General features: G+C 35.8%; 1 protein-coding gene across 2 annotated transcripts in view; it reads right to left on the bottom strand.

The window, feature by feature from the left end:
- COL5A2 (collagen type V alpha 2 chain) overlaps nucleotides 1-14,225 on the bottom strand; it is a 154,993-nt gene that overhangs the window by 56,005 nt on the left and 84,763 nt on the right. For both annotated transcript variants that reach the window (XM_055396899.2, XM_088830787.1), the window contains 8 exons: nucleotides 13,230-13,262; nucleotides 11,743-11,796; nucleotides 7,020-7,130; nucleotides 5,586-5,663; nucleotides 3,143-3,187; nucleotides 1,937-1,990; nucleotides 1,469-1,522; nucleotides 301-354 (listed from right to left, as the gene is read on the bottom strand). In XM_055396899.2, the coding sequence (XP_055252874.1) occupies nucleotides 301-354; nucleotides 1,469-1,522; nucleotides 1,937-1,990; nucleotides 3,143-3,187; nucleotides 5,586-5,663; nucleotides 7,020-7,130; nucleotides 11,743-11,796; nucleotides 13,230-13,262 (483 nt within the window). The remainder of the gene's footprint in view (nucleotides 1-300; nucleotides 355-1,468; nucleotides 1,523-1,936; nucleotides 1,991-3,142; nucleotides 3,188-5,585; nucleotides 5,664-7,019; nucleotides 7,131-11,742; nucleotides 11,797-13,229; nucleotides 13,263-14,225) is intronic.

Raw genomic sequence — 14,225 nt, forward strand, 5'->3', positions numbered from 1 at the left:
GAAAGGTAAGTAAGTCAAGTTGGTGACTTATCTGAAAATTTGGTACTCGTTTTGGGAGAATCCATGTTAGGTTATAATTCTCTAGCTCTGGGAGGGTCATTCATATGGTGCCAATGCAAAGCCGGGAACTCGAATTAGCTCTCATCCTGGAAAAATGTCCTGTTTCACATGACAGAAGGGAACATATCTTGGTAACAGTGTCTACTGCATGTGCAGGCAATGAATGGTGAGTTAATTTTAAATGTTCTTTATTTTTTTAATTTTGTCTTTATATTGTTGTATTGATCAGTATAAACTTACCGGAGATCCTGAAAATCCCACTTCACCAGGTTTTCCATTTCTACCAGGCTCACCCTTTATGGGAAAAAAAAGCAAAGTGAAGGAAAGCAAAGAGGAATTTAAAATTTTCTCTTCTGAGACTAAATGACAAATCAATTGCAGGCGAAAAGTCTTCCTTAGAAAACTCAAATCCAATGGTCTAAGCAGTGTGAGAACACAGCCCTATTCCTGAGGGCAGTCCATTACAGAAAGTCAGTTTGTGGAGATTCCATTCATTTATCAGAAGAAGAAATAAATATAATTATACTGGTCTGAGCTAGCTCTCCATTTTATGAACATCAAAATTTGCACACATACACACATGCCATGAAATTCTACATCAACATGCAGCATTGAAACAGTGCTTCTCAAATAAATTTACCATTTATTTGTTGTGATGAAAAAAAATTTGAGAACTACCAGAGATATTTTCTTTATGGCCAAATTCATTGTAATCCACTTAAATAAATCTCATGACACACAAAAAGAAAATATTTTCTTGGTTTAATGTCACATAGACGTTAATGGCCTACCTAATGATTTTATCCTCAACTTTGGTGCAACTAACAGAGGAATTCAGGGAAGCAAATCTGTTGTTATACACTGTTCTTAAATGTTCTTAGAACACTGATCACATGTTCTTAATGTTAAAATCTGAAATGTAGGCTTAACTTTAAAAATTCAATTAAAGAAACAACTTTTTGAGCATTGGAGACCAATACTGACACTATTCTGTGAACACATTTTAAAAAACCCATTTAATGAGGGTCTCATAATGATCTTTTGGGATTGAAGAAATGTGTTTTTCCTTAAAATCACTTCAAAAGCTCTGCCCACCAAATGTTGTTGCTGTTGTGACAGCAATTCTAGTATCCCATGGAGAAATCATAATGGAAAACCTGAAGAATGCAGGCAAAGATACAGTCCCTAACAATACAACGCCATCACAATTAAGAGCACTTTCAGATTTTATAAAATTTCATTCTGACCTCGCCTGTTTTTATTAAATTTAATGACAGTTAAAAGTAGGGGAATGAAATGGGAAACAATGAATAATATTCACGTTAATGTTGCAGCTCTTTCCTAGCCAAAATTTTGCAAATTTTGAAATTTGAAAAATTTCAGAGCAAAATGAAGAAAAGCAGCTTACATCTTCACCAGGTTTTCCAGGAGGGCCCTCTGGTCCTCGTGCACCAATTGGACCCTAATAACAAAATGAAACAAAAGGAAAGTAAGGATATTTACATTTATTTACCCATATCCATCAATGATACAATCCAAAATACTGTTGAAACAAATGAAAAAGATCAGATAAAACAACTTCACTAGTATGCTGAAGTTTATGTTGTAGCTTGCAGATTATGTGCTCAAAGGAAAAAATTTTAATTTCATAGATGCACATATCAGCACTTTCCACTGACCGCATTCAAAGCCTCTGAATTTAAATATTCTGCCGCAAGAAATATGTAGCTTAAGCACAGTCCATAATACAGGACTCCTGAACTGGACTAGAATATATTGCTACATTAGGAAAAAGGTGGTAACATAAATAACTCATGACATCATTACAACGATGGACCCATAGTTCACTGGGCCTACATGCTTACTTGACATTTACCATTGGGCCAGGTTCACCAGGTTCACCAGGAGGTCCTGCTGGGCCAACACCACCCTAAAATCCAAAAAAAAAAAAGAAAGTATAAAATGTATATATAATACACAAATTATATTAACAAATCAAAGAAAACACAATACTAAACCCTATGCTGTCTGCAGTGTGGTGCAATTGCTCTAAATGTTGACTCTACCACTCTCCAGCTCTGACTATGGATGAGTTATTAATCACTCATCTCTCTATATCGCATTTCCTGATCTGTGAGATGAGAACAATGTGGCCCCTACTTCATTAGGCTGCTATAACTCTTTAGGTAACTAGTGCATGCTGAGAGCCTAGAAGAGTGCTGGCGCAGAGAGTGTCGATAGTGGCAGCCATCTCCCTCTCCTCTTCCTCCCTCTTTATCAGCTACATTTTCCATTCACAATGTCAGTACTATGAAATAGCTTGGAGTAAAACTCCACACACACGATGATGAACATATGGCATGTTTGAGCCAGGAATTCTTCTCTCTCTCTCTCTTTAGAAAAAAACATTTTCTACAGCCTGTCAAATCACTACAAAAATTAAAATAGCTCTACATCAGTATTTTATTGGTATTTGAAAGATTATAGAAAGAAAGTACAATATTACATGCTTTGTAAAGATTTCATGGCGTGATCATCATCGCTATTATTTCTAATAATACTCCATAGTGATATTTTTCTATGATCTCATTTCATAGCTCCAGAGTTGGCACATAATTAATTATAAGGATTTTTACCATGACATGAGATAATGATCTGTTATTTTACAAACATAGGCACATAAAAATTATTGGAAGTCAGTCACATAAAGAAACTAGGTGATAAAACTTCAGTATCATGAAACATCTTTGAAAAATATACTGAATATATTCCTAAGTGAGTGAAAATTAATTGAATACAGCCCATTCAGTGAGTATTGTTTTTATTGTTCAGTCACTCAGTCGTGTCCAACTCTTTGCGACCACATGGACTGCAGCATGCCAGGCTTCCCTGTCCTTGACCGTCTCCCGGACTTGCTTAAACTCATGTCCATTGAATTGGTGATGCTATCCAACCATCTGGTCCTCTGAGCATTACAATATACAATTTAAAGCCTAGCCAAAAGCAGTCATGTCCCAGAGAACTCACTTATTTCTTTTTCTTTTTTTTTTACAGTATGTGATTTAATTATAAAAAGATTTACCTGTTGCCCTTGTAAACCTTGAGGACCCCTTGGGCCAACAGGACCCTTAAAAACAAATAAGAAGAAAAGTTGCATAGTGTTCATGACAATTAGTTCACAACTTTCAAAAATGTTGAATTCACTTTAGAATCTAGAAAAATGAATCTCTGACAGTGAAAAGGTGATGACATTGTCCTTCTGTATTCACCTGGAATACAGCTAAATTCAAAAAGATTAAAGCTTGGATAATGTTTGGGATGATCTTATACACACATTCAGAGTCATGAAAAGAAATAAAAATGCCTGTGCACACCCAATGTCTTGGGATGAGAACTCTTGCATACTTAAGGGGTGGTTTAATTGAAGCAGAATAACCAACAAAGAAAAATTCTGGCAAGCATAAGTTGTTATCAAACTGTCTATTTAATTCTTCAACTTCACAGCAAATAACTCATAATTTAAATGAGCATGTTGAATTAAAGGCTGATGAAACTATCAACAATGGCAACTGGATTATTTTTTTTTAATTTATTTTATTGGAGGCAAATTACCTTACATTAATATATTGGTTGGTTTTGCCAGGCTGATGAAACTATCAACAACAGCAACTGGATTATTTTAAATGTAACTTTTAAATGATCGGGGGCACTGAGTTTTGTAGGTTCTTTCTTTCTTTGATGACATACATCTGAAGTATCCTCACAGTCTTCCCCCATTCATTATGAAATGCTTACAATGTGACATAACAAAGGTAAGAGAAGGAAAATGCTATTTTAAAAGAACACACTTGAACCAGTTCTAATGAGGTGGATGAAACTGGAGCCTATTATACAGAGTGAAGTAAGCCAGAAAGAAAAACACCAATTCAGTATACTAACACATATATATGGAATTTAGAAAGATGGTAACGATAACCCTGCTATATGAGACAGCAAAAGAGACACAGATGTATAGAAAAGTCTTTTGGACTCTGTGGGAGAGGGCGAGGGTGAGATGATTTGGGAGAATGGCATTGAAACATGTATATTATCATATGTGAAATGAATCGCCAGTCCAGGTTCGATGCATGATACAGGATGCTCGGGGCTGGTGTACTGGGATGACCCAGAGGGATGGGATGGGGAGGGAGGAGGGAGGGGTGTTCAAGATGGGGAACACATCCTAGGGTGGATTCATGTCAATGTATGGCAAAACCAATACAATATTGTAAAGTAATTAGCCTCCAATTAAAATTTTAAAAATAAACTAAAAGTTGTTAATAAATGTCTATGTAATTTTTTTTTAAACATCACACTTTTAAAAAAAGTGAAAGCAATTAAATCAAAATCTAGTTTGTTCTTATGGTTAAAACTTAAATTTTTGTTTTGGATTGATCAGATTTTTAGACAGCAAGAAAATAAGAGCTTCATTTAAAAAGTAAACACACCTGTAACTTGAACTTCAAATGATTAAAAACATGTATTTCACAAAAATATCCCCAGTTAATCATTGAATGAGACCATACTGCTACTGACTTAGAATGTGTATAATCAAACAATGTTTAAGTGACTAAAATATATACCAACAATATTTAAATTACTCACTGGCCTTAAGGATAGGTGTGTGCGCTCAAACATTCCATTTTGTCTGACTATTTGCAGTCCCATGGACTGTAGCCCACCAGGCTCCTCTCTTCATGGGGTTCTCCAGGCAAGAATACTGGAGTGGGTTGCCATGCTCTCCTCCAGGGGATCTTCCCCATCCAGAAATCGACCCAAGGTCTCTTAATGTCTCCTACATTAGCAGGCAGGTTCTTTACCACTAGCACTGCCTGGGAAGCCCAAAGGATAGGTAGAAGAGGTGTTTATGCTGTCTGACTTTACATTGTCTGAAATATCATTAATCTGGAATGCCTTTGAATTATGAGCAAAAAAGTATGGAAGAGTCGCTTTGCAAAGAGTTAATTCATTTAATGAAATTACACTGCTCCAAATACCCAGGTTAAAGTAGAGAAAATGGTAACCTTTCCAGCTGTTGAAGAAATGCAAAAGAAAATGCTAATGGCCCAGTGGGTAAATTTTAGAGTTGTTGGCATAAGGCAACCAGAGAGTATTCAGATAAGTAAGGAAATAATACATTTTGCCAAACAACTTTCTAACAATACCATAAAACAGAATTTGCTTTGCTTTGCTTTTTTTTTTTTTTTAGTTTTTAGAAGTTCACTATTTGGTGAAGTGGTAGTTATAAGTTAGGTGAAAAATACAGACAGTCCTTTATTAATGAAGACAAATACTTTGCACAGTTACAAATGGAACACCACTGGGCTTTCTAATATTACACAGCAGAGTTTGATAAGTAAATTGAATGAATGGATGGATGGATATATTTTAAGAAGACACATATTACTTCTTAACTAGCTAACTCAAACCTCTCTGCATAATGGTTTTTCCAAAGCACTTTGATTATCAGTAAAATCTACACTTACCACAGATCCAGGCATCAGTCCTACTTGACTCCCAAGTCCAGACTTTTCATCTAACCCAGCCATCTGAGCCGAAAACGGCTGTTAAAGAAATGTGTTGACATTATTTCCACAGTAAAAGATATATATCAACATACTTTTTTAAACTAAGAAGTGTACATTCTCTGGGATTCTTAAAGAATGACTCTTTTGAGAATCATTGTAAACGTTTGACTTTAAAGCAAGGAAAAAGATTCAAGCTGTTTTCACTGTATGTGTTTTTGAGTGAACAATCTTCCTCACTATGTTGCTTCAAAATTACTACTGCAATGGGCCAAATGCCTGATTCTTGATAAAAGCATGGGTCATTCTGATAAGCATTTAGCCAGTCTAATCAATTTCAGGTTTAAGACTCTTTATTTGCTTTCTTCCCATTGCTAGAGCATGCCAAACATCTGAACAAAACCTAAAAGTACCTTTAAAACATTTGTCCTAAAGATTTTTCCATTATATCAGACTGCTTTACTTAGATGGTATTCTTCTTTCTTCGTTAGTAGCCAGTAAATTTTAACTGTATTTATATAAGTTGATTAAAATTTTAAGATCTTCTCAGTGAATCCTGGAATATTCCAAAATTGGTAACAGTTTTACCTTCTCTCCTTCACATCTAAAAATCTCTTGTAACCCAATTGACTAAAACTGTACATTCTCATTCCAGGAGTTCTATCAATTTCCAGATTTTAATGGGAAAAGAAGGTGTGTATTTTTAAAAAGTAAATTGGCAATTCCTTCTACAATGAGTTGAAAAGCAAATGTAAAAATTTTTGTAAAACAAAAATCACATTTCAGGGCTCCATACATTCCCTTGTTGTACTATGCAATTTGCTCACAAATCTACTCAAAAGTCTGCCACTAAGAATTTAAAGAGGCAGGCATAGAAAGACATTTTGTTTTATTTTACTTCTGGTAGGAAATTAACATTCAGAGACATAACCAGAATGCATTTTTCATGTCAACTCAGTGGCCCTTTCGCAAGCATCATCCTGGATGTGTCATCCTTCCTTGGTGGGAGGACATGACACAGATTTTTTCAGCATTCTGAGCCAAGAGAACAAAAAAGGAGAAAGACGTATTTCTCTTTCCAATTCACGGTGGGAACTGTATTAGTGGTCCTTTAGAATCAACAGAAAGAATGAAATCCCAGTGCCCAGAACTGACATTAAGAAATATAAACCATTTGAAGCACCTTCTTTAAAAAGTGATACTTTGAATTTTCCAACAATTCCCTATGGATTTCCTAGTTTTGTTGTTTTGTTTGTTTCACAGCAGCACTGTGTTCAGTTAGCTGCCCTTACAGCTGAGGACCAATATGTGAACGAACACAATTTAAGATCCCAATAATATACCAAAAGCTAATATATTATCTAAAGAAGATATTAAGCAATGCACACCACTCACCCTGCTCATGCCATCAGGTCCTGGGTGAGATGGATGCCCAGGAGGTCCTGGGGCACCTGGCTGACCAGGAACACCTGGTTCTCCATCAATTCCCTGAGGACCACGAGGCCCCTGGGAAAATAAGCCAGAAGAAATTAGAACCCATTGCCAAATATGTACTTAGGAGAAAACAAAAACCACAAACTTCTTGATGGAGATGAAGTGTTCATTATTTTTTAAAAAAGAGCAATCCAGCCACCCACAGTAATTTTATCAGCTACACCAAAACTGCAGATTTCAGGCTGGTCACAGCCTCTGCTGTCAGGAGAGGACACATTCTGGGTAAGAATGTTACTCTTGATGTGTTAAATTTCCAGTAATCTGCTTTTTTGGAATAATTATAAGAGTGTATTCAGTTTCTCAATATTCTAGAATAAGTTTCCTTACCTGTTTGAGTTTTGCTGTTCAAGGGCATTTAGTCAATGATTTCTAAATTCACCTGTCTTAAATTAACTGTGTATGTTCCTGCTTAACTTTCCCTCACTTAAGAAAAGAACATTATGGATCTTTGAACAGTGTTTGTGGTTTTCCTCATCTAATTTTTTGTTTTACATAGTTCCTGGCTCATAGTAGACACTCAGTATATGATTACTACATTTTCACATTTCAGTTTCTTTTGTACTTGAAGTCTGATATACTCTATTTTCCCTACTACTCCCAAAGGTAGACCAGACCCATGAGAAGCAGAGGGAAAGGCACGGGGACTCAGCCAAGTCTAGTTCTCAAGGAAGTGAGCAATGAGTTATAGCTGCCAAATTCCACCCTCCTCCTAACCCACATTCTGAAGGCAGCTTGGGGAACAGCCACGTCCCCAGTTCTGGAAATGCTCCATCTCCTAACCTCATCATTCCCACAAATGTTGTTAAGTAGTTTCTAGCTTTTTAACCCTGGAAATTCATTATAGGATCAAAGAAAGGAAAGGAAGGATCAAAGAACTCAAAACGCAATATTATTTTACTAATTAGAAGCAGGGATCAAAAAAAAAATATATATATATATATATGATGAGTTAAACAGTAAAGGAAGTTTACCACGCCTATACCTGAGACTATCTCTCAGCACACAGTAAGCAGACAGGAGCTGATCCAGTGGAGGGAGGAGGCACGGGACAAGCAGAGTGGGGAGGAGAGGTAGCTTGCAGAGGATGGTTTCGGGGAGGGTGGCATAAGAGCTAGTCTGAAATTTAATTAATATATATTCTTATACAGTCAAACACTGCTGTTTGACATGTTTACTTCTTGGAGTAGTGGAATAATTAAGCAAATTTATCTATTCAAACAGAAGTAGATAACAGCCTGAAAAAAACTCACAGTTTGAAAACTGATTTCTCAGAAACCGGCTACTCGCTCTACTTTTTTCATTGTATTACATAATGGAGGCTAATTTTTCATTGCTGCCTAAGACTTCTAGATCATACAAATGTGACACCATAGTCTGGAAATGTATGCTGTCGATGGCGGCATATAAAACATAGTAGTCTGACCTACTCAGACCACTATGTGTGGAAAACTGAATGTGTTTTTAAAACGTGAAATTGCTAATTAATAATCATGTATTTTTAATACAAAAAAAAAAAAATCAGCTAAAACATTCTCTCTGCTTCCAAAGAGATTTCCAAAGCAAAACCAAAAACTACATTTAGTGTCACTGGGAGTAGAGAGAGGTTTGGGTAATATTAATCCTCAAAAATTGGGTGCTTTCCCCAGCCCTCTGTGATTAAAAATCCTGTTTCAAAGTCTGCTCTGAAGACAGCCCACTTTTTCACTGACTTCATGATGCGTTCTGTGCCTCCATGGTATCTCCTCTAATAGCCTACATGATCTACTTTTACACAAATTGAGGTTAAAATTAATAAAAACCTGTGAAAATCATCCAAAACTAAGTGAATATAATAAGCAAGACTATAAGTGAAAATAAGAAAAAAAAAGTCTGTAATACATGATATTTTACTGATAAATATTTAAAACAAAAACTATAACTGCAGAATACATTAAAATATATATCTTCATATTTCCATGTGTGACGAATCACAAAAGTGTTGTATCAAGATAAGCATTCTCTCTATAATCATTCTTTCCCCTCCCCCAGGATACTTCACTGTCTCAGAAGACAATCCACAATAAAAAGTACTTGGAGATTGTCACTAGGTGGCAACATTTAAACATTCACAAATAGGAATAATAACACCCCCAAATCAGAAAGAACTTTATTAACTGATAGTAATATCACGCACACCCACATTATGAAGTGTGAGAGTCAGTAATAACTGATATATTCTCCATTTTACAGATGAGGAAAGAGACCTATAGAGGTTAAGTGGATTAGAACTCAGCACACCATCGATTGCCATCCATCTCCTGACAGGTTGCTAGTTGTCACTATGAAGTTCCCAGGACATTACACTTAAAATTAAGGATGTGTGTGAGCGAGAATCATGGTGCTCACTGGCTAGTAATGAGGGCTTCATGAGAGGATCTCTGGATCAGTAGCTCCCAATCTTGAGCAATTTGCTCCCCTCCCCACTGCCAGGAACATTTGGCAGCACCAAGAGATGTTTTTATTTATTACAATTGCAAGCGGGGGGCAGGTCTTCCTACTGTCATCTAGTGGGTCGACACCAAGAATGCTGAAAATTATGCTACAAAACACAAGGAATTCTCTTCCGCAAACATCAGTGGTGTTGAGTGAGAAACTGCTCTGTTTTATGAGCTTTCTGTAACGTTCGATGGTAACAAAGGGGACAAAAATGGCATCCTTGACTGCACTAACAGCTTATATCGTGGCACCCACAGCTTTTAATCCAGGCAAGGATCTTAGGACCAGCCAGTCTTAGGACCTGAGGTAACACATTCTACCTGCAGGTATTTGTGACATCATGCCAGTATCTTGGGAAAAGCTGCAGTGGGAGTATTTACACCAGAGAAATCAGCAAAAGCTACAGGCATATTTTTTAAAATAAATCAGTTATTAAACACTTGGCCATCACACCACTACTTGATAGGATTAGGGGAGGAACAGATTTCCTACATGGGTATCTACCAGAACTGTCTTGCTCAATTCCAAATAAATAATTACCTCTCACTCTTTTTAACACACACACACTTCCCATTGATTGTCTCAGACGAAACCAAAACAGGAAAGGGAGCTTATCACATACTAAGTCAAGAAGAGAAGAGAAAGGCAAGAGAGACTAAGAGGAGTGGGGAGTAGATTCATTGAACCCTAACAAGAACTTCTGCAATTCCAACCATGAGCTTCACAGCAGCTTCCACCGACGCTTAGGACTCAGTTTTATCAATTATTCTGGGCACAAGTACGGTTAGCCACAGTGTTTTCTGCATGACCACCCACCCTCCACCCAGCTGAAGTCATGTTCCATCTGTCTCTGTCATCCCAGACTTCTGGACAGACATCCGAATATCTACCAACAGGGTCTCAGCTACCAATGCTGGCAAGGCAGCATGGCAGAACCCCATCAAAGAACGGGCCATGAGGTCATCGGAAACCAGCTTTACCGCCCACCTACATGGCTACGACCTTCTTCCTTGGGACCACTGTCGTTTGCCTGCATGCCTGCAAATACTTTCCATAACTTCAGTTGCAGTTTGGAAAAAGTACTGGCGTCATCCCCTTCTTGGTGAAATGAGTAGAAGCAAAAAACAGTATCAAAGATGAAACCAGGGGCAAGGGTTCCTAGCAACATGATCTAGAATATGTTTTCTTTTTTCCTTATTTATATTTTTAAGGTGGTTTGTTGCTTCCTTGCTCATCTATTTGTCCCATTTAGATATAAGTACATATTTGAAAGGTTAAAAACCCATAGAAAGTTACATCTTATATCATTTAGACAGAAAATTAAACAACATAAATTTTTCCAATTGAAACATTGAATCTATTTTTGATACACAAATTCATCTAAGTATTTGGTATTGATACATAAAAGACAAATTTTGAGGGTGAGATATAAAAAAGAAAAATGATTGCTGTAATAAGACTGGATTTTCCAGGCTAGAGTACTGGAGTGGCTTGCCATTGCCTTCTCCAATAAGAGAAAACACTCAGCATGTATTATATAATAATCTCATGGCTTATCTCAAGAACATAGAGTTGATTACTTAAATTTAAAGGTATTCCCTATGGTAATAAATTTGTTGATGTTTAAAATTACTCCTTTGATAGCTCTGCAGCAGCTGCCCAGTAAAAAAGGCAGCAGTACTTGGGAAATAAATTCATTACAGAACCACTTGAAAGAAAATTTTGTCCTCTAATAATTTCTTTTTCCTTTATCCAATTTGGTTATTCCTGGAGCAACCAGAGATCACACAACTTGGGTGTTTTGTCTCAAGGATGCATTGTTGGCACTGTTTACTCGTGAGTTTAAACTTCTGAAAACAATATGAGGTGTTAACATTATGTTTCCTTACATTCTACTTTAATTTGACCTAATAAAGGACACATGGATATCATCTGTGTTATCTGAGAAGATCATAGGTAATTATTAGCATGTGATGCTTTCCTCTGAATCAGGATCAATGCACAATCACTTCATGACCTGAATTCCATGTCATGTTTAATAGAGGTGAGAAAGGAAAAGTGCCCCCAGCTCTTTGCTGCATCCACGGAGCTTGGCGTAGATGGGCTTACTTGTTAAAGTTCACATAAGAGAGCTCCACTGTCAACTTACAGGTTTCCCTTTGGGGCCTCTCTCTCCTCTCGGCCCTTGTGATCCTGGTGGTCCCTAAAACAGAAACCGATGGTTATGTCTGTAAACATGTATACTCAGGTAATTTTGCTTTAAAGGTTACTGATATAAGAAAATTGGAAAACAGAAATATCATCCATTTTAAAATTTCAGCTGAAGACTACAGAAAATAAAGTCATGCATGTATAAAAGTTCTGTGTATACAGAAAGGCTGTTTATTTTCACACTGAAGCTTAAAGACTTGTGAAGTAAGTATAACAACGCGGTACCCAATGAGTTGTATAAATTAGTTTGAACAATAATTGTAAATTTTCAAGGATCATTTTTTTTTTCTCTCTTGTCTTAGACACAAAAACTTACAATTCAAATTTTGAGAACTACACTATTGTCCAAACTCCAAATTTTCAATTTTTCTGAGGAAAGGTATGAATTCATGTTGGTACACAGTATCCCAAACTATTCATCGCTAGTCAAGTTGCTGATAAAAGCAATGGCAAAAAAAGCTTATTCTGCTCCTACCTTGTGTGCCTTCAAGTATCCAGTATCATTTTTTAACTTTGCCTCATCTCCACTGTAAATGTAAAACCCACCAAGAATTTTGCAAATGGTAACTGCAATTGCAGTTATTTTTCCATTAAAATAACACATGATTATTATATTTCAAAACTGGCATTTTGTGCTTATATCTTAAATTAACTTTTTTCCCCAGAAAATGGCAGTTGCCAGAAGAATTTTATTGCTCTTCAAAAGAGTTTCAACTGAGTTATAAAAATCTGATTGTGCATTTACTCAATCCAAAACACGATGTTGTTTAAAAGCAAATGCTTCAGAACGACTACAGCAGGTCTGTTGAAGTGTATCAGTATTTCACTTACATTGATCTAACGTGCTTTAAAATTTACAGGAGTGTGTGTGTGTGTGTGTGTGTGTGTGTGTGTATGTTACGCATCTGGCTACCTGTGAATGCTACCACTAACCCAAACCTGAAATCAGTAGTCTTTTACGCTAAACCAGAAATATGCCATTCTGATGTATATCTTCTCAAATTCTACTGCAATATTTACTGTTATATCAATACATATTAATATACATTATATAATAGTAAATATTCCAATAGAATATATCAGAAATATATTCAATAATATCAAATTCTATCGATTTAATTTTAATAATGGAATTAACAGTTTATTTCATTAAACAGATAAAAGTAGTCTATCCTTAATCATTGTCAACAAGACTAATATGCCCTAATTTCAATGAGTACAGTTAGCCTAAATAGGGTTCATCAATTTCATTCACTGCTGCAAAGAAATGTTTAAACTTTCAGTTGTTTCAAAACAAAATGTTTCAAGAAGCCAAGCACATCATTGTTTTATAATCTGTTGTCTTTTCGTGGACATAATATCCATAAAGATTCGGTATCTCAAAGAACTTAAAGAATATCATGAATACTGGAGGAAACTACTTACTGCAGGTCCTGGACGTCCACGGATGCCTGTCACCTAAACAATAAACGAGACAACATGCAGAGATAAAGTTTCCAAAGAGTTCTAGAAAACTCAATAGTCAAATGGATAAGAAGAACGACAAAAACCCAGTTCATATTTTAGAACAAATGGATGTTAACAGTTGGTGCCCATTTCCTCCCCGACTCTCTTATAAGGCTAAGACATTAATTTAAATTCGAATACAAGGAGGCAGTGCCAGTATAGTGATTAAAAGCCAATGATGGATCCAGGAAACCTGTGTTCAAATCCCAACTCCAACACTTACCAATTGTATGACCTTGAACTAATTAATTATCCTCTCTGTACTTAAGATTCCTCTTCTGTAAAATGGTGATAATGATTATGAAATTAACTCCCTCCCAGAGTTGTTGTGAAGACAAACAAATATTTAGGAAGTGCTTAATACAGTACCTTAGGCACTGTGCTTTTAAATGAAGACGAACAATATGAATGGTTTCACATTTTAGGTAATCTTTGTTAAAAACAGGTCAATTTAAAAACAAAAATGCAAATATTTTCAAATAAATCAAACATGCTCTACTTTTGTCTTAACAAAATGATAACTCCTTTAAAAGCAAGGAGAATAGTGAAGAACTTTCATCCTATATAACAGTATACTTTATGATCATCTCCAAGTCTAAATAACTCTTAAGAACTTTATACATTATGGACTTTACATCATGATAATGACATAACATATTTCCAGAAGTGTGACACATGCCTCTCCATTTGGATGATATAGCTAAATATACTATAAAAATATACATCTTAATTATCACTTTATATTCACATACAATATGTTTAATTTTGTAAAATCTTGATTTACACCTTTAGTCATGGGAAAATAAATAAATAAAAGTCAGGACAAATAAACATGAAATATCATATTAAATTAATATTGATCTATTTTATTTTGCTTGTTTTATACTAAAAGTTTGGTTATACAATAATTAAATT

This window comes from Moschus berezovskii, chromosome 2 (assembly GCF_049115385.1).
Source record: "Moschus berezovskii isolate FMDL1 chromosome 2, NW_MosBer_1.0, whole genome shotgun sequence".
NCBI lineage: Eukaryota > Metazoa > Chordata > Mammalia > Artiodactyla > Moschidae > Moschus > Moschus berezovskii.